At 43.2% G+C, this 21,644-nt stretch overlaps 1 protein-coding gene across 2 annotated transcripts in view; it reads left to right on the forward strand.

Annotated features, from left to right (window-relative positions):
• Positions 1–21,644, forward strand: part of SOBP (sine oculis binding protein homolog) — a 107,736-nt gene that overhangs the window by 2,281 nt on the left and 83,811 nt on the right. For both annotated transcript variants that reach the window (XM_072332929.1, XM_072332928.1), the window contains exons 2-4: positions 6,219–6,357; positions 7,902–8,087; positions 20,751–20,902. In XM_072332929.1, coding sequence (XP_072189030.1) covers positions 6,219–6,357; positions 7,902–8,087; positions 20,751–20,902 — 477 coding nt within the window. The remainder of the gene's footprint in view (positions 1–6,218; positions 6,358–7,901; positions 8,088–20,750; positions 20,903–21,644) is intronic.

The following is a 21,644-nucleotide window of genomic DNA, read 5'->3' on the forward strand; positions in this document are numbered from 1 at the left end:
TAGGGCCGTATCTGTAATGTTCAAACGGCCTGGCTGTTTCCCTTCATCTGAACTGCTTTCATCTGGACCAGTGTAAAATAAGCTCTGGTAAGTAATCACGGCAGAGCAGAAAGAAAGGAATGTATACAGCAATAGACAGCCTAAGCTGTAAAAACTGTAACCTGAGTATCAGCAGCAGATCAGATATCAAGGCTTGAAGGTAGGGGAAATGAAAGAGATGAAGGGGAGGAAAAGACGAGAGAGGGAATGGAAAAGTCAGCCTGGAAAGTGAAGGAGAAGTAGGAGGGCCCCCTCAGGGAAATTTGGCTCAGGGATTAGGGAATTTTATCATGGTGTACAGTGACCTACTCAGGTTTCAGCCCACGTTGGATCAGATTGCCTCCCTTTGCTAGCAGAAAGAAAAAGGGCTGGTGTGGATGTGTCTTTCTTTCTTTTTCCCTTTGGGTAATAAAAAGGCCATTGGTACAAGTGTCTATTTTAAGAACTGCAAACGCAAGGCGCTATGAATGAGCCATAAAATTCCTCCAAGATTTGCTGTTTGATATGGTCAGATATTTACTCCAGCCCGATGACAAAACCCAGCGCTCGCCTGGTGTGTTCCAGCACCGTGCCACTGCTCGGTCTGAGAGCGGCCGGGTATTGGCCTGGCTTGCCGCTGCCTTGTGCCTGAGATTGAGTTACGTTTTTGTTATCGCTAACCCCCTGTACACCGTGCTTATAACAAATTTTAATTTGATACAGTGTTGTGTGCTAAGAGTACATGACTCTGCACAGTTTTCTGATATTATGTTTCAGTGCAAAATATGTTCGGGGGAACTGCTTTTGTTTCTTTGTGACCTTCAGTCACTGCCTTCCTTTTTTTGCTGGTGTTCCTTATTTTGTCCCTCTTTCTTCTTAGCGTTATAATCTCCATCTCCCAGCCCGCGGTAGCATTGTTCATCTCACGCTCTGGAATAAGGGCAGACAGCTGCTCTGAAATTCAGTGGTGTCATTCCTCACGTGCTGGTGAATAGCAGGGCACCCAGTGGTTCCAAAGCCAGCAGAATCAGGGAACCTGGCACCATTTCAAATCTAAAGTACATGTTGGTTTTTTTTTTCTGTGGAGTTTAATCGATGAAAGTGTTTGTGGAGGCTCAGTGGTGGCTTCACGTTCATCTTTCCTCGGTTTATTCCTCTTTTTCTCCCTGCCTTCAAGCAGTAATGCCGCTCGAGAGCAGCATCCAGGTACCCCCAGATCCTGTGAGATGAGCTGGAATCGATTTGAGGAGTTGCAGCAAGTAATTCGTACTGGAAGTTCTCCTGAACAAACAAGTCAGTGTCTCCACATGTTCGGAGTCTCTGTCAGTTGAAAAACTAGCAGCTAATTTCTGCTGTAATTTCGCATAGCTGCTCCGTGCGCCCAAGGAGTTTACCATCTATAAATATTCTCAATAACGAATTTGGATCTAAAACTGGGCTTCGTTCCTGATGCCTAGAGCTTAAGGCAGCCCCATCTGTTATAGCTTAATAGTAAACTCATCAGAAGATATTTCAGTTTAGTGTTTTAATATTCCCCATTTGGCATTTAAAAGTACTACTGTCAGAACCAGGAAAGCGGTGGAAGAGGCAGAGCTGTGCTGTGCGCGCAGTGAGCCAGGGAGCTGCAAACGTTAAAGAGATTTCAAGGAAACTCCTCCCTTCTCTCCTGAAAAGCAAAAAGTGTGGAAGTGGAAAAGCAGACAGACTCTATCTGCCGTGCTGTTTTGGGATTGCGAGGCCAGGTTTTTCCACAAAGCCTGTGTGGAAGTGGGGTGGCAGCTGAGGGGAGGTGCATCCCTGATGTGCCCTCTCTCTGTGTGTTGTGGGGAGGGCTCAGCGTGGCCTTGAGGCCCACCTCGCAAAGCCAGCCCTGCGTGTGGTGGGACACTGGAACTAAAGTGCCTGAGAACTGGTCCTTGTGTGGAGGTCTGATCATGATGTTCAACATGGCGACAATGTAAATAAACAAGGAAAGTGAGGGCTAGTAAAAAAAAAAAATGACACCAGGTTCGTGTTGCGAATACAGACATGTTATTATTTCCTCCATGAGGCGAAAGCAAAAAGTGAATTTGTGGGACTCTACACCTGGCGGGCCGTGCGTGCGGGGAAATGGAAGGGAGCCATTGCGCTTCCTCCAAGATCTGAAATAAACATTCAGCAGTAAAACCTAGGAGAAAATGAGTCTGACAGACTTGTTCTCCTGTGCGCTTCCTGCCTCCGTGCTTGCCAGGCTGGCTGTGCGGGGCCAGGCCGTGCCCCCTGTGGGTAGGGCTTCTGGAGGAGGAGAGAAGGGAGCTATGAGGTGAGAAGAGAAGTGCAGGTTAGCTTCAGAGGGTTTTAATTAGTGAAAACTTGGGAAAATGATGCATTGCAATGAAAGAAGTCAAGCTATAGGTGTACTGTTACGATGAAATGAATGCTGAAGCGGAAATGAATGTGATTATATTTTTACTGCTTCACATATAAGTCAGCCCCATGATGGAGAGAAACTGCAGGCAGGCAAGTTACTACACTATTCTTTGTCTTTCCCGTGAATTGGAAGCAAATTCAAGTCAAAATACTAACAAGGACAACTGTTAGCTAGCCTGGAGCTTCCAGAGGAGGGGGCATTTCTGCCTAGTAGAAGAACAGAGAAACCATACTCACGTGTTGCCTGCAGGAGTAAATAGAGCCACGGAGCTCAGCTGGCAGCCTCCATCCTGCAGACCCTCCGTATCCCTTTGGGGAGTGTGTCTGAAAGTAAGCATGGGCTAGGTTTGCCTTTTCTGTCCTGGTGCACAGAAGCTTGGAATTGCAACTCCATGTGTGTGCTCCATCCTATCATCCACACTTGTCCTCACTTTGCATTCTACTTGGGCTTTGACAGGTCCCTCATCTCTCAGTTTAGCTGGTTCTTCTCTAGTGTGCTCCATCACTGCTTCTTCCCCTCTCCTACTCCAGTGTCAGGTCCCTCATTCTTGCTTGCTTTTCTCAAGCAAGCACCATGTTTACAATTATCACCCTTCTTTTCACTAAGCCTTTGAAGCCTCATCTTTCATTAAGCTTCTGCGCTGCAGGTACAAGTTGTATATTAATTGTCTTGCTTCCTTTCTTTTACTTAATCAACAAATGAGGCTCTTTTTCCTCCTGCATTCCCACAGAGAAAAAAATTCTCACCTCATTATTTGTATTTTGATTATTGCTGCCATACTAGCTTTTGCACATTTTCTATTGTTATCATATATTGAATGGACTTGGACTGGGCCTAATGTAGAAATGGAAGAAGTGCATGGGAACGGTGATGCGATAGTGGTCAGTTTCAGGCTGATAGCTTCAGTGAACACATGCGTGACTGTTATCTGGACAGACAAGATATTACATATCTCCACAGATGGCTATTTTAATCAGTGGTCTGAGGGAAGGTGATTCTGTAGGTCTGTGGATGCTCATCTATGCATGGAAGTTAGAGTGGAAAAACCATTTCTCAGCTTTGTCAAGGATAGGTGCTTTCTCTTGGTTTGCTATGTACAGAGTGCTCAGTAATGAAGCCTTGGCTGTTAGCCACCGAGAGAACAGCATTAAGGATAATAACTGTCATTGTAATGGGCAAGACAAACTATGAAGGAAAATGGCTTAACGGTGCGGTGGGTTTTTCATTTTTATTTTTTAATTCTAACATCCTTGTTGAGGAATCACCGTGTTAAAAAGATACTTTTGTTACCACTGATATGTGACTTCCTTCTATTCTGGCTGAAGGTAATTGCAAGGACCCTGTTTACTCATTTATCTATTTTCTTAAGGAGTCAAGTCTCTGTTATGACTCATTTCAAAATCGGGGATATCTTTTTGTTGTTGTGACTGTTCGTTTTTGTGCATGGCTCACCATGAGCAGTAAAATGAGGCTTGAAAGGTACTCAAGCTTTGTGCCATTGCAAACCCAACAATCATTTTGACTAGATTCTGAGGAGGGAGAGTACTTTGTTGCAGAAGAGGATAAACACACAGAGCCTTGCTTACACATTCCTTGACAAGTAATTAAAAATTACTCATCTCCTGAGTTGATCAAATAAAACACAAAGCATCCACAGGAGGTAAATTCAGAGCTACTCTGTTAATTGGGTTGCGTGGCATTTTAGTCACTTGACCTCCACCTTGCTGCATTCATCTCTGAGGCCACGTCTCCATAACTGAAGTGTGGCAAAGCAAGGGAAGGTGCTGGAGCTTTCTTTTGGCACTCTACAGATTCTATCAGGTTGTTCCCATTATGTCTCCAGAACATTTCCGTGTTGGAGTCTCATGGCCTGGAGAAGGGGGAGTTGGATTTGCATTTTCAACAATGAGAGAAGAGTTATCTAAAAAGTCATAAATCCCCAAAACTTTAGAAAAAAATCACAAGCACTTTTGTTACTGTTTAAGATGCTCACAAAATGACATTGTTCATGGGAGAATTTAAATATATGTTTTAGAAATAAGGGTAAATATTAACCACGTTATGCTGCAGAGTGTTCTTTGTTGTAAACTGAAAGATTGACTTAGTTGAGGCATGGTGGGCTGTCATAGGTGTAATGCTGGATCTAGGCATAGACAGGGAGCAATGACACATTTTCTGGCAATTTGGGGCTGCATGGAGGAGCCAAAGAATCAAGACTTCCAGCAGGAGGTCAAGTGAAAGGGGAAAAAGCAGGGAAACCGGTGCTCCACAGGTCTGCTGTGAGCTTTTGTCTTGGTCTTCCTTTTCCTGGAGTGAATGTTTGTAGCACAAGTGGCACAAGGGATGCTCCTATAAGGGTACAAATGACCTGAGTGTGTTGTGTACGGCCACTCTCCAGCTCTTCCCAAGTGGCAGGAACACCTCTGTGATCTGCTGTGATGGATGAGCCAGCAGCAGTGCAGCTCGGCTGTTCTGGGGCAGGGTTCCTGCTGCAGCTCGGGATTCGGAAGCAATTAGGATCTGATTAATTTTATTTATTTATTTAAATGACTCGAGAATTGCTGCGTTCCATCATTAGCCTTGCTCCCACTCAAAAACTGCGGTCGCTAGAGGAAATCTTGCAACCCATATGCCATTTGTTTTGAATGAGTGTCGTGTTCTCCTTTTTTATTCTTTACTGGTAGCCAGGTACAGGAAGATTGCTTTTCAGGATCGTTATTTTAGATGTCAAGATCTCGTGGTGAAATCAAATTGGAATGTCTTTTAGAAGTGATAATAAAATAAACATAAAAATGAAGAGTCCGAACTGAAAGGCTTTGTCTGTGGCTGTTTCTTTTCATTTTACATTTGTCATCTTACTCTAAGCTGACCTCTGCAGTGGCAACAATTCATTAGTCGTTCTCCTCCAGGAGTTTCCTAAACCCATAAGCCATGGCTCCGCAGCACCGTCCGGTCTCACAAAGCTTCGTTGCCTGGCTGCAGGGCTCTTGACTTACTCCACTATATCTCCCAGCCCAGTAATGAGCCTTTCCTACAGAAATATTGTTGACACATGACCTTGTAGTAGAGACTGAGAGTTATGACAGTCATGTTCCATATTTTGTATTTCCATACAAACATAAAATCTAACCACGCTGCTACTTGGAAATTGTTTTAAAAATAAATGTGTCAAAGCAGTGAAAAGGCTTTCTTAAAAAAAAAATAAAATCAGGGGGATTTTTATGGTAAAGTGCTTTCATGGTAAAGAGTTTTTAAGTGCTTTGGCTGAGCAGGGGTTTGTAACTGAGGAAAAATGTCTTCACTGTGATTTTATTTCATTTGGTTCATGTGCACCTCAAGGAACTGTAATTGTGTCGGTGACCTACTCCAGCTGAAAGGGCTGTAGTGCAGTAAGATTGATTAACTGCTGCCTGAAAGAATCGTAGTTTTCTGTTACTTTCTTGCTGCAGTCTTAAATATTTTATGGGAATACGGACAAATTTTTGTGACGAATGTATGGTAAAACATTTCTGACATCGAATGCCGGAGCAAAAGTCATAAATAAATCTCCCTTTCACTTTCTTTACATTACGGATGTGTGAGTCTTTGTCATAATTACATGTGCCAGTCTGAGATTTAAACGCATTACATTTTATACACTTGACTTATGAAATGCGCATTAGTCTTTGAGGAGGTGGGACAAACCTGACACTTCCTCATGTAGCACAGATACCGTTCGATTTATGCAGTCCTCCCTTCATTCCAGATGGTTATTGATTACATAAATAAGTAGGTAATTTTTCTCTTTCAGAACTTTGCAGAAAATACTATGAATGAGCTCCTTGGCTGGTATGGTTATGATAAGGTTGAACTGAAAGATGGAGAAGATATTGAATTCAGGAACTACTCTGCAGATGGGGAAAGCCGCCAGCACATTTCTGTTCTCAAAGGTAATGAGACTTAATGTTTCTGTGTTCGTGCAAAGAAGGATTAATATCTTGACCTGGCTGAATTGGCGTGGGCTGGGAAGCATGTTCTGCTGCTTGCTTTGTGGTTGATTTATGAAAATATCTGAGAGTGTCTCCTGGTAAGAGGAATCCAATAGGGTACAGGAAAAATCACTTAACTAAGTTGCTGTTAGTAGGCACTTAGTAACACGTTGTCATGAATAATACCTTTTGTTAGTCAGGTGAAAGTCACGTACCAATAAACTGCTCACCGCTGGATAAAGAGAGAGCAGACGCTCTCTCAGTGGTTTGGATTTAAGGAAGCCCTTTTGCTTTCAAAACAAAGGTTTTGGCCCAAGGTCTTTTAAAATGCCCGTAGGTGTTGGGCTGAAATATTCACAATGCTTGCAAGAATCATCATCAACATTCATAACAGGCTCCTTAGCCGTGTTTGTAGTAGGCTGTGTCCTGCAAGCGCTTAGAAGTTCTCAATTTGGGACACTGATGGATCTTGACGCAATGAAACACAAAATTACTCAACGTGCAAATTATGAGACTCGACTTTCTGTTGAGCAGTTCAGTTGCTGCCTTCTGACGCCTCAGCCCCAGCCGGTGGGTAGGGAGTTGTGGTCAGAGGGAAAAAGAGAGCAGGGTGTTGCTGGATCTTGGCTTTCCCAACAAGATTTTCTCACAGATGGGGTAAAGAGGGGAAATGGCAGAAGCTGATGTGCTTTTGGAGCTCGGGTTGTCACTGTGTTTGTGGCTGGCAGTGTATGGGCTTGCTTTCTGGTAGCAGCACGGTATTCAATGAGCACAGCAATTAGTGCTGAGACCAGAGAGACCAGCTCTGAGGGCAGAAACAAAGGTGGAAACTAGAGGTACGCTGAACCAATCTAACTGTGTTTAAAGTGAAAATTCACATCTTGTTAGTTGTACAGTTACAATGGTGATCAATATTTCTATTTCATTGAAAATACACTGTAGCTGAACCACCTTCGAAGAAACTTGTTCCTTTGGAGCAGTAGGATTCATTTATTTGTGCCTTAATCAATAGATCTTTTAATGAATTATTTGTGGCTCCAAGTCTATGCCTAATGAAATCTGTGACATGCTTTTCTTTATAGGCACATGGTACAAATCATATGTTTTATGTACCAAACAAAGATGTCGAATAGCTGTGCCAGGTAGAGATTTTCAATGTATGCAGTCTGTCGGAGAGAAAAAAAGCATGTTTCTTTCTCTGAGGGATGGGAGGGGAGACAGTGATAAGAATTAAGTCCTACCCCATAGATACGTGAGGTGCATTAGAGGATTCCTATAAATACGAATCCAATGGTGCTTTGGGATTAAAGAATTAGAACCATAACTGTCATCATTTTATGCACACTTTATTTTAATTTAAATATTTTATTCCTTTCTTTAAAACCTTTCCGCTGCTGCTGCTCACCATGTTATAGAGACAGAAATAGGAATTCTTCTATTTTTCAACCTATGCATCTGAGAAATATATTTGTCATATTGTACAATGTGTTGTTTGTGTTTTACAGAAAATTCTTTGCCAAAACCAAAATTACCTGAGGACAGTGTTATTTCACCATATAATATAAACACGAGCTACCCAGGGCTTGCCACGGGAAATGGACTTTCAGACTCACCAGCAGGGTCAAAGGATCATGGGAATGTACCTATTATTGTCCCATTAATTCCGCCACCTTTCATAAAGCCACCAGCAGGTAAATCCTCCTGAACATTTAAAAATGTTGGTTGTCATTGACGTGGGTCTTAAATTGCTAGGTTATGGCTTATCTGTAAGAGTGCTCTAGTAACCAGTCGCGGTGAACTTCAAGGCAGATTGGGGAATGATGTTCTTTGATAGTACTCTTGAAAAACAATTGCAACTGCAGTGCCAACCATCTCTCCTGCTGCTTGTGACAGTCTGCATGGCGGATTGTACGTCCTCAGCGCTTCAGCAACATCTGCTTTAAAAAAAAAAAGATATTGTTTTGATGAAAAAAGCCCTTAAGTAAATTAATGGCAGATGATTAGATTAAAAATAGGCTCCGGGAGGGAAACGGTGAAAGAGACAAAGCCATCAAATCAATATCGCGTCTTTCTTTATGTCAGGTTAACAAGCTCATCCTGGGAAAACTGTCTCTTGGTTCCCATTGAAGTCCCTGACCATCGTCTCTTGAGGGTTTATTATCATCTTAACTCTGCCCGGGAGACTGCACCAAAATGTTTTACGTTTTCATTAGACTTATCAGGGGTGATTTCATAACATGCCATTCCTCAGAGTTTGTGTGAGAGATGATTTATTCTGCTCAGCATGCTGCTTACCATAATCCGTGAGAGTAACCTGTAGAGCTCCACTAGGGTGATTAATTGCCACGTTATTGTCTGCTGTTGTACATGGCACAGTAATTGCTGAAGTAAGGTAACAGTGGGCTCAGTCCTTCTTCTGCAGCTGTCCCTGGGTGTCTGAGTACGCAGGGTGACCTGCAGCACTCACTGGAGGTGCTGGCATGGAGGGAGCAGCTTTGTGGCAGTGTCCCGCAGGTTGTGAGGACATTTCTCTGGAGGCAAAGCTGTGCACAGGGCTTGGTGCCACACTCTGGGTGGTTGGTAATAGTAAAATACTGGTGGGTCCAACAAAGGCTTTCCTGTTGATAGCGACATGACAGATACAGTGGCCCCTCCCATTGAGTTTTTTCTCTAAAGAAGTGTACTAATATGCTCTGAGTAATTTTCAGATGTTACCCAATATGCACTCCCTGCCAAAGACTTTTCATCTATTTTATATGATATTTGCTAATTACTAGAGCTATTTGGGCCCATTCCTGCAGCCTTTACACTGTTAAAGATCTCAGGCCATATGGGCTGGATCCTCAGCTGTTGCTGATTTGGCCCAAAAGCTTTAATCAAGGGCTTGTATCATCCCAAACTATTTTCTCCCTCCATTCTGAGTCATGAATGAATCCAGAATGTTGGATTTGTGGTACGTGGATGCAAGACTATAACATGCATTGTGCAAACTGCCACAGTGACTGGATTTTTATGACATCAAATAGGCAGGAGAAGATGGAACAATGAAGCAGAAATACAAATTACTGCAACAGTAGTTAAGTGGGTATGGGAACCTTAGCCAAGTCAACTGCTTTCAGTTCTTTGCCCATCCACCTACCACGTGTGATCTTGTGTTCAGATGTACCAGCAAAGGTAGCACACGCACACAAGGCTTTTCATAAGTATTTTCCATCTTCAGGTTTTTATTTCTTTAGTTCATAAAGAAAATAATAGTTTTGCTCACATGAAGGATGTGAATGCATAATTTCTGCCTCCTCTGACTTTATCCCGTGATTAATAATGAGCGCTAGGTTACCGTGACTTCTGAGCAAATGAATGTATTTATCTCACCTTTGTTTTAGAGAGCGGAGTTTGGAAGGTCTGGAGGGGGTGGAGAACCACAGCCTTTGTGGGTTTTGCAGTAAGCACCAGTAGTAATTGTTGTGTTTTATCTTAGGGCGTAGGAGCCCTAGTCATGATCACCCCGAAGAGCCCGCAGTACAGTGTCAGGCATGAAGCAACGGGTGAATACAAGCAGAAAAGGGAGTACAAAGGAACTAGGAGAGCCCGTGTGCAAGGCAGTGGTGTTGGCACCACACTTTGACAGCATTTTTTGGGCACTACATCAAAGCAGAGAACTTCAGAGTGATGCAAAGCCGGGCAAGAATAACTGTGGGGATGTTTTCCTCCCTTTTCTAGTGTATGGGACAAACTAGGGAGCAGCACAAAGGTGCTTATTTGAATCGTGTTGGCAAATGGAAAGTTGTAAGTGACTGCTAAAGCTGAAAGTCAGCATTCTCAGTGTGGCTGAGACAGTCTGTGAGTGACCTGCTGAAAGAACAAGCACAGCTTATATTGGCAGAGTTAATAAAGAAAGAAAGGGAACAGAAGGGAGCAGGCAGAGAGAAGACTTCAAGGTTAAAATATTGGGCAGAGAAAGGGATCTTTGAAGCATGTTTTGCATGGATAGGCTTAATGCAGTGGTACAGAACAGAGCAGAGAGAAAAGCAGGTAGTGGTACACTGCAGTGACTGAGACATGAGATGCTGAGAATTGGGATGTGCTCAGTCTTTGGGGAAAGCTTTGGGTGTTGTTCAGGGAAGAAGTTAACAGGATAAAAATCTAGCTCAAAAGAGAGTGCCCACAGATGAAAATGGTATCTAAATTGTGGACCTGAAGGACGGGAAAGATGATGGTGCAATCCACCGTTACTAAGCAAATAACACGGAGTGAACACTCGAGGAAAAATTATTATTAAGACTTTAATTCTTGCCATATTGCTTTTGAACTGAAGGGTCAGCACCCATAAAGAAGTGTCAGAGAGACAGGCAGAGGCAGTCATTTGGACAGCAGAGCAATGATCTGGAGAGGATAAGCAGATCCAAGAAACAGCCACAATGAGTTATTAGTCGAATAATTTTTGAAGATAAGATTCTAAGAGGTAAGAGGGAGAAGTGAAAGAGCAAAGCACTGGGGATGCTCACAGGAGCCTGAAGGGAGAAATAAGAGACATACTCTGTGAAGTGCACTGATGTAGCAATTGCAAAGGTAGAAAAATCACTGGGGGAAGATACATCTTTCCAAGGAGAGGGATATGATTCTATGTATCAGCAACAGCCACCAGCTGAGGAAGGAGCACTTGTCCTGATCTATGTCTGGGAAGCAGTCAGCAAAGATTTCAGCAGATTAGATCTTCCATGAGCCTGCTGGAAACCATTGAGTAGTATCCTATCTACACTCATATTTTAATTGAACAGGCTAAAACTTCAAATAGGTAACAAAATTACTTTTTTTCCCTCCTGTTTATTTTATATATAAATATATAAATATCTTTAAACCAGGCGATTTTGAACAGCGTGACTACAATACATCTCCAGACAATGTTTCAGTCAAATGATGTGTTAGGTAAAATTTGCTTATACAATCCTAGGAAACACTGGAGTGTTGCCTGACCAAATATAAACAGATATAGGTATAAAGGTGCTGTCTCTTTGCAGTACCCCAAGGATATACCCAAACAAGCTGAGTTGAATGCATGGGCCCTATGTGATTCATGGAACATCTATAGGCTAAGTTTGTGGCCCGTGTGTGGAAGTTATACATTCCTCTTTGACAGATCTGCTGACACCACCAGGCAGGTAGGCTATGCTCAGGCAGAAGTCAGATTAAAACAGGTTTTATCAGCCAACATCAGCATCTGACTTGCATTTGGAGGTAGATACAGAACCAGTGCAGCCTCCAGAATGTTGGTTTAATGAATAGTCTTCTGGTGGCTGATTACTGTTCCTCCTTGCTGCCTCCACTAGTTGCAGCAGGTTGATGGCTGCAGCAGGTCCTCTGTAATCTTCATGGGTTAGTCTCAAGTGCAGCCCATTGCAGCAAACTGATATTTCTGCTTGGTGTAAGAAGAATCTTGCTTTCTGCAAAGCAGCCTAAAGAAAGTATTGTTTTCATTGCGCAGAAATGGCAAGGAAAAGACATGCAGTAGTCAAGAATGATCTGGAAATAAAAATACCTCCACGGTTGTGCAAGATATATGATCGTAGTGATCAGTACCAACCATCCTAACTTGTGTTCTGAGGTCCTCAGTGCCAGTGAGGAAATCTGTGAGGGTGCTGGGTGACTCTGTCCTTTTGGTCAACCACCGTGGCTGTCTGTTTGTGGATGCAGAGAAGCTGAGGTCTTGTCTGCTTGATTTTAGAAGAATGAAAAAGAAGAATGCAAGAAACTCTTTAAATGCAGTCAGGAGCGTGCTTCCTCCTTCCTGGCACCTGCTGCAGGATGCGAGGTCTCCATTTCCTGGTCCTTGGCTTCTTTTCCCTTGAGAGCCTTGTGGCAGTGCTTTGGTAGAGGAGGATGACTGCTGTTTGGCCTGGCTTTCGAGAAAAGGCATCAAGCAGAAGTGTTCCCTCCCCCACGTAGGTACAGTGTACAAATTACATCTGTTATCCACAGCGCTGCAAATGAGCCCTAGCTCCCCGCTGTGCAGCAATACCAGGGGGTCACTGCCAGAAGTACTTCCAGTACTGCATCCCTTAGAATACAGGCAAGGAAATGGCACGTTCAAAGACTAAAATGAATAATGAGGTACTTTATAGAAAGGAATGAGTGATTTTCTGCGTTATAGCTTAACGTAATTTTAGAATCAAGGTTTACAATCCTTTGTACACATAGGTGCACATGAATTACTTGGTGCATCAGCCATACAACACGTGGGATTCAGCAGAGTCCCTGCCTGAATGCTCTGGAGCTGCATGCTGTAAACTCTATCAATATTTAAATTATATTGGAGGGATCTGGAAGCATAAAAGATTTTTAAATGGTAGTTAGCAGGGCAGTAAAGCCGAATCCCATGATTATCTGTCTGAATTCACCAAGGAATTGGTTCTATGACTGCATTACCAAGAAGTCTTATTCCAGGCAGAACCCAGTGGCAATTTCCCTTAAATAAAGACCATATTATCAGATCTAATTAAGCCTATATATTGTGGAGACTTTAATTTTACTGCACTCTGGATCCTTTTTCTGTATTTTCCAAATCTTATTCCAGTTTACAATTTCTGTAACTGCAGGCTTAGCTCTCTAATAAAGACGACCACAACCCAACACTTATAGCCACTACTCTTCACTGCCTTTTGTTTATGGTTTGAAACATCATCAAATTTATACTGATGGTAGTGTTTTAGTGCCTGTGTTTTAAGATGTCAGTATCTGCTCATATGCCTGCCCTATATAGCGCACTGTTGACACCTTTTGCTCTCTGTGGAGGACAAAGTGTTTCCTTTATGCTATAGGGAAAATCACAAACTATACTTGTACTTTATGCATGTACTTCAATAGCATATATTAAAAATGCACAGGGAATTCCAGCTCCATTAGCCAAAATACGTGCTTTTTTTCTTTGGTGTTTCAAACCTGCCTTAGAGCTGGTTTTTATTTGGTTCTGCATTCAGTTCTTACTGAACTGTGCATGAAAACAAGCCTCAGTGTAGACACAGAAAACACAAGCAAGCTGTGGTTCCCCCAAATGATTCTTTGAAAGAGGTGGGACACTTGACTTCTTCAGTAGTGTAGCAAACTTTAAGAGACTCTTCTTTCTTTTATAGACCTCCTGTGATATTTCTGTGGCTATGGCTGCAAAAAGCTTTCTGTTGTAAGCCCTATTTTTTAATCTTCGTCTCACAATTACTTTTTCCAAAGAACTCGTTATAGCTTGAGTTTGTCACAAAGCCCACCTATTTAGAGGATCAGCGCTAAAGTGCTATAACAAAGGGTTCTGTGGAATTATTGCATGGGCTAAGTTTGTTCATTTTTTAAATTTAAGTTTAATCAGATAAAGTATCTTGGATATAAGAAAAATAATGGGAACAGTGCTTCTGCCTCTCTTAGGAGCATCTGCCTCAGGAACTGCTTTGGATTAACAAAATCTGAACACATGCTGCTTGGTCTTCATCAGTGAAAAGTCAGTTTCAGGAGAGCCAATTGATAACCCAGAGCTAACAACTCTTATTTAGTTGCCAACAACTAAATAAGGCATTAGATAAGGCTGCCCAGGGCCCCATCCAGCCAGATCTTGAACACCTCCAGGGTTAGAGTGTCCACAGCTTCTCTGGGCAGCCTGTGCCAGTGCCTCACCACCCTCTGAGTGAAAAATTCTCTCCAAACATCTCATCTAAATCTCCCGTCTTTTATTTTAAATCTGTTCTCCTTTGTCCTATCACCGTCAGACCATGTAAAAAATGTTTTCCTCCTGTTTGTATGCTCCATTTAAATACTGGAAGGTGGACTCCGTACAGACTTCTCCAGGCTGAACATGACCAGTTTCCTCAACCTGACTTAGTAGGAGAGGTGCTCCAGCCCTCTGATCATCTTCATGATCCTCCTCTGTACCATCTCCATCGTTCTCACACTGGGGGCCCCAGGCATGGATGCAGTACTTCAGGTGAGACCTCACCAGGGCAGAGTAGAGAGGGACAATTCCCTCCTTCTCCCTGTTGGCCACCTATCCAAACATCAAGAGTGCACTGCTGGCTCATGCCTAGCTTTTCATCCACCAGAACTCCCAAGTCCTTCTCTACTGGGCTGCTCCCAAGGAGTTCTTCTCCCACTGTGTATGCATGTCTGGGATTGCCCCAATCCAAGTGCAACACCTTTCACTTGGCCTTTTGTTGATCCTCATTAGGTTCATTTAGGCCCACTTTTCAAGCTTGTCCAGGTCCTTTTGGATGGCATCACTTCCTTCTGTTGTGTCGACTGTGTCACTCAGCTTTGTGTTGTCTACAGTCTTGCTGAGTCTGCACTCTCTTCAACTATCTAGGCTTTTGATAAAGGTGTTAAAGAGTGCTGGCCCCGTAGGGCAACTGTTAGGTCACAGTGATTGAGCACGTGGTGAAGGGGTGTGTCTGGCCTAGGAAGCACAGAAAAATTGTTTGTATCTGTGCTTCCCATGTGACCACAAGGGGTAGACCCAGAGTGGAGCCACCTTGGACTCATATAAGGGCCAGCCTGGGCCTATGCTGGGTTTTTTTTGTGACAAAATGCAGCAAAGCCAGAGATCCCCTTCACTTTGTGTGAGTTCAGTTCTTTCTGTATGTGACTGTTAGTCTACCTGTGAATAACTTGACTTGATATCACCAAGAATCTGTCAGAAACAGTTTCATTTTTTCATAAGCAGAGTAGGTCCTAAGACTGAACTCTGAGAGATACCATTTATCTGGTCACCAATTGGACGTAGAACTACTGACCACATCCTTCAGTCTGTGACCATCCAACCAGTTCTTAATGTATCCAATGGTTTACCCTTCAAATCCATTTCTTTTTCAATTCTGTGACGAGGATGTGGTGCAGCACTATGTCAAAGGTCTTGCCTTTGACATCAGTTGCCCTTCCTTCGTCCACCAATGCCACCACTGTCATAGAAGGCCACCAGATTGATCAGGTATGATATTCTCTTGGTGAAGCCGTACTGGCTTTCACAGATCACTTCCTCGTCTCACATGTGCCTTAACAGTGTCCAGGAGGATAAGTGGGATCCAGACTCCCCCTGTCAAGTGTCATGCAGTGGGGTGGAAACACATGGTTAAAAAAGAAAAAGAAGCAGTAGCGGTGATGCCTGGCTCTGATAGCTGCAGAAGAAGAAAACTCACGTGCCAGGAGGAGCTGGGCTGTAGGAAGACATCCAGGAGGATAAGCTGCTGAAATATTTCTATATCAAGTGACGGACACAACTGTAGCCAAGGACAGATTCCATGCAGATTCACCTGCTCTGCCCCAGACCCTGTATCCTTGTGGTCTTTCTTCTGCTCACCATCACTGTTAGTGTACTGTAGGTGGGCACCTTCAGGAGTAATTTTTTCTTGCTGGAACAATTGAACATCTCCTTCTGAATTCCTTGCAAGCAAATATGAAAAGTAAGATTTAGGAGCACCTGTCCAGGGATCATCATAATCTTTAGAATGAGAGCTCTGTCTGCATTTAGTGTTTCTGGATTCATTAAACTAGAATTAAAGTTGAAAATGCATATCAGAGAGTTCAAAACAGTATTAGCAGAATGCTGCAGTCTTAAAGTTCGTAAACTGAATGGGGTTTAACTCCAGAATTGCAGGGATTTTATGATCAGCCTTCTAAGCACTGCAGGCCGTGCTGGTTTGCCTAGATAAAGGGACAGAGCTATCCATGATGGATATGCTCTATTGTACTCTTTGCCTTCCTCCCCGTCTCTCCACCTCTCCAAATTATGGTTCCATATAAGATCGATTAGTCTAAACTGCTGCTCATTGGCTTTAAGAGGAACAATTTTCTGCAGCTCCTCCACACTGGTTTGAAAGGGGAAAAAAAAACCAACACCAAACATTCTGCTTAATTAAGACCTAAAGAGGCGGTGCAAACTTTTGATGATTAATTGGAGCATGCTTTAGACTGATGCATATTTAGTTATTATAATGTGATAATTTTATCTTGTTATACAAACTGCTCCCTTTGGGAACATGATTTAACACTGCAAACACACCATGTTTATTGCATTGTTCATTATGAAAAATACACAGGCAAAAAACCACAAGGAGATGTATCTGAATAGTATCTGTGCTGTGGGTGCAGGGAATGCTTCTTCCACCTGTAATGACACAACCCAGAGGCACTAAAAGCAAGGCATTTTAACTCCCACAGTAGTTCTTCCTATGAAGCTTTGTATGAAGACAGGAGAACTCACAAAAGGAGAGGCTGGAAATTCGGGTCTTGTGCTGTATATGAAAGGAATATACCTTCCTATTACCTGAGGTGGTTATAGAGAGTAGCCATTCAGATATTCTGCTGAAAGCTCTCCTGTTACTATTCAGTGTCAGTATGCCAGCTCCTCTTCATCCTACCTCTCACAGGTGTGACAAATCTGAGAACATGCTCAGCACAGTACAAGAGCAGTTCATGAAGCTGCGAGCCCACAGGGAGAAAAAAATGCAGTTGATTAAGAAAAATTTGCTTTCGCTTCAGAATGATTGTAAAATGATAGAATGGCTTGGCTTGGAAGAGATCATCAAGTTCCAGCCTCCCTGCTGCTGGCAAGGTTGCCAGTTCCTAGATCAAGCACTAGATCAGATTGCCCAGGGCCCTGTCCAAACTGGCCTTGAGCACCTTCAGGGATGGGGCATCCACAGCCCCTCTGGGCAACCCATTTGAGCACCTCACCACCCTCTCAGATCTGTCCTAAGACTTGCAGATGTTATTTTTGTACTTCAAACCGTGCATCAGCCTAGCTATGTGAGTCCTGAACGTGATGCTGAATGATCTTCATCAGCAGAGCTGCTCCAGCAGGCTCGTATGATGGACGTGGGCATGCTGTCGGGGTGAACTCATGTCACTCAAGCTGAAATGCACAGCGAGGCTACGGGCAGAGTTTGTCTGTGCATACAGGAGAGCATTGCTGATGTAGTGCACCACTGCAATGATTGTGAGTCTGCTTTCTTAGTGCAGACCTGGCCTAAAAGAGTTTAGAAGAAAGATTCAGGATGCAGTCTCAAGCTACTCCATTTGAAATTCCCCACTGCCCTGCATTCTTGTCCCGGGCTTTTCTTGCTGAGTGTTGCAGATACTGGGATTTGATACGTTTTCCTGAAAGAAGGACGAGAGTCTGCTAAAGTGATTTTTAAAGAATTTGGCCATATGAAACAAAGGCCTGTGAAAAAGTGAGAGTAGTCTTGAATGGTAGATTTGAATTACTGAGTTTGTGTTTGGGAAGATTGCAATTAAATCACTGGCCTTTGGCTTTTCTTATTTCACACAATCTTAATGGATTTTTAAGCTTATTGCTTCCTAGTGCGGTGGATTGCAATAGTAGAAGTACATGGACTATTACTTTTCTGTTAACGTCGCAGTCCTCTTTTCCGGTCACTAGGCTTAATGCTCTGTAGTGAAACATCCCTCAAGTGCTTTCACAGCTTCTGCTTGAATCCTTGCTGCAACCAGCGTCAAGAAGGAAAGCACACTGCCTGATCTGGACCATTATAGTTGTCCACAGCTGTCACCCACACACCCTGCTTGATGAGCCATGGGGCATGGCTCTGTACCAATCGTGAATGGGCACTTTGGTCTGCTGTTCTCAGCTTCACTGGAAGCTAAAAGAAATGAGTTGGTTTTAGAGCAAATTCTCCCCTCTGAGGCTGCACAGAACTTTTCTTGATGCTCCACAGAGAACTGGTCATATGATACTGGGAGTTTTCATCTGATGCACTGCATTACAAGAAGATGTGGTTGCATCAGAAATTTGCATGTCCTCCACCCCCTTCTGAAGTACTGCTGTTTGCTGACTGCTTTACATGGCTATATGAAGTTCATCCTCATGTTGCAGTGTTCCTATGCCTTATTAATGGAAGAGGCACCTGCTTTTATTATTGCTGTTACTATACTTCTGTATATCAGCTGCCTTTTCCTGGAGGTGCGGGGAGCAGCTAGAAGTAGATGGATGGTTAGTTTCTGCTGGTTTATCAACTGTGAGCTTCATGGATCACATATTAAGTGATGCTGCTCCAAAGGGTTCTCCTTGAGGTAGTAACAAAGTTCTGCAGAGCATGAGGGGACCACAGCTTTACCAAGCAGGTGCCTCTCTGCCACTGCTCTTCTTGCCTGTGTGTGTATTAAAGGGAGCCTTTAGCAAAAGGAGGTGGGTTGAGCTTTACTCTCCTGCATAACCTAATGCAGGGAAGTTGTGGTGTGGCCTTTCCCTTTAAACAGTTGCTGCTGGGATGCTCTTTAACTGAAACTGAACAATTCTGTGATCATTCTGATCATCCTCAGGAGGCAGTCAGTGAGTGTCAGTGGTGAGGAGTTAAATGGTAGCTGATGTATCTCCACTGTTAAGTTGTGCATGAAAACTGGGTATCCCCAGTGACAGAGCTCTGTGCTTCTCCTTTAGGTCTGTGCCCACGACAAGGCCTACTTCAAAACAAGGTGCTCCAGCACCTACTTGGTCAGTGAATTGTCTTTCAGCTCTGTAATTTTCCTTCCTCGTTAATGACAGTTATTCTCCCCAGTAACAAGGCTGTTAGAAAGTTATCTCTGGTAGATCTTCCACTTTCTGGAGATAAAATACTTCTTGTCAATAGGAGAATATATGTTCTGTTATCTGAAACAAGGGGTTGCTGGCTGTTTCCTCTGGCTCATGGGAGATTCACTTGTCATGGTGTATTCAAAGGGCAAGTTCAGCCTGTAAGGAATGGCTTTATTTTGGTGCAAACACAGCTGAATCTGGGCTCCTTTGTGAAAGCTTGGTTAAGATAAGAATGGAGAGAAATGCTGCTGTGCCCTGCTGGGATAGTTAGCTCCAGGCTGGTGCAGGGAGGTGCTTGCAGACCTCTGTACCCTTTGTATAGCCGCTGGTTATCCTGTCCAAATTGTTGTGATTTCCCTTGATGTGCAGTATATTACAGCATTTACAGTATTGGCAAATCCTGCTCTGAAGAGTGAATGGTAAAATGCATTAAGCGCAAATCTATGTTACAACTTAGCCTTAAATACAGCTTTAAAGGTAGACAGCCTGATTAAAACTAAAAAGGTCATTTTTTTTTTTAACGTTGTACAATTTTATTTGTAGCGATAAATCATAACACAATTTGCAGAAGGAAAAAAAGGTATTAAACTGGCAATATTTATTCCGTTAAGGTGAATAAAATGCAGCACGTACTTCTGAGTTATGAGAGTCGGGGAAAGGAGCCAAATCACTCCGCTAAAAATTAGTTTGCCAATAATTTTACAGAACGATGACAGCGTAGCTTCGAAAACAAATCCTTTATAGGGAAATGGGATGGCTGCATGACAGACTCTCTGAGCCATGAATTCTCTGCTGCTCAGGGACGAGGCGCTGCTTTAACAATTAGTCTTCAGGGACTTTTTTTTTTCCAGCAGTTAGACAATGGCAGCTGCCTGTAACTGAAAGGTCATGCTGTACAATAGACTGGACATCAGAACTGAAGAATTCTGGGATTTAAGTCAAAAGATTCCTGCTAACTTGTGTCAGGCATCTGCCTAAGAGGCTTAACTATGCCCTGCCTGTGAAGTGGGGTAAAGATGATGCACAAGAACCTTGTTAGGACTTTCACAGCATTCCAGTTGTACACTTCAGAAGGCATACACCTCATATTTGTAGCACACTATTGAGAGGAGCTCAAAAGAGGCTCTGGATTCAGACTTGGCTGATGAGCACAAAGACTGAGAAGTAACCTGGCAAACCTCACCAATGCTGCATCTCCCTTCTTGCTCAAGTGCAGGTTTTGGTGACTGCTATATTCCAATGAAAGCTCCCATTTTGTACATCAGTCATTATTTCAAAACAACACTGCAATGGGATCTTTCGTTCCTTATTTAACAGAGAGCTTTTGTTAGAGACCTGCTTTGGTGTAGTACCACCCAGGTGCTTTTTGTCACCTGCTTGCTGAGCAGAATATCTGAAGTGTTCACTGCACAGGGCTGCAAGCAACAAGAGTGAGGCAGCAGGACTTACTAAGCCTCTGTTCTGGGTTGCTTATTTAGTAAAGACTTGTGCACCCTTATATATGTGAAAAAACTCAAGACTTCAAGAGCTTTTCAGGAGTGTACCATTTTTAAGCTAATTATCCTTCCCAACCATACTAGAAACTCTGCTAATCTATTGAGCTGGGTTGGCGCAGGTTGCCAGCTGCCTGTGAACGAGCTGGTAGTGGCAGGCAGGCACATTTCTGTTCCCAAATGGTAAGGAGGTTAGAAATAAGATGAGCTGGTGCAGTTTGTGCTAAGAGTAAGTATGCAGATGTCTGAGGAAGGTGTTTGCATCTCATGTAAACATTGTTCTTATATTTTTGTTGTAGAAGATGATGTGTCAAATGTACAAATAATGTGTGCCTGGTGCCAGAAAGTTGGAATCAAGCGCTATTCCCTGAGTATGGGAAGTGAAGTGAAATGCTTCTGCAGCGAGAAGTGCTTTGCAGCTTGCCGAAGAGCATATTTCAAGAGAAACAAGGTAAGAGAAATAAGGAAAGATGTAACCTGCATAGACATAGCTTTAACTGGCCCAGCCTGGGTCCCATTTAGCATCTAACAGAAGCTCCTTTCTTTTGTTTTCTGTTTCACCCAGTCCCTCACTTTCCATCTGTATTGTCTGTTGGACTGTCAGCCCTTTACTAACCTTGTTTCTTTCAGTACCCTTCAGCTTGATGCTTGGGTTTTTTAGAGAATCAGAGAGCTTAGATAAACATCAACAGGAGTGTACCAGTCCCAGTTTGGCCTCAGGGTTTCAGGGTGGTTGCTGCACACACACCACTAAGAGGAGGCATCATGCGGATATAGGAGAGGGTGGCTGTGTGTGACAGCCTCAGCCTTACCAGGCAGTGGGAGCTGTGTCACCAAGTCCCATGGCAGTGAGATCATGGCTGTGCTTTTAAAACCTAAGTCTGGGTCCCACTGTGGCAGAGGACAACTGCCTGATGCTAGTGAGCTGTAGTTTCACTCTTTTAAAGTGTACTGTGTCTCCTAACAGCATCATGGCTGCAAAATTCAGACACTATACATTTTTGGTTTGAGGTAAGCAATACTAGAACATCTAAAGTACCGTGAAAACCCCTCCTACTCAATTTAAATTTAACTTAGTCTAAAATTAGAATGTAATCTTAATATTGAATGCCTACAAAAATTGCTGTAATTGCTGAAGTACAGTGCTTGAAAATGCCCTCTAGGTTGCTTCAGCAGCTGTCTTTCTACAGCAG

This window comes from Excalfactoria chinensis, chromosome 3 (assembly GCF_039878825.1).
Source record: "Excalfactoria chinensis isolate bCotChi1 chromosome 3, bCotChi1.hap2, whole genome shotgun sequence".
NCBI classification, from domain to species: Eukaryota; Metazoa; Chordata; class Aves; order Galliformes; family Phasianidae; genus Excalfactoria; species Excalfactoria chinensis.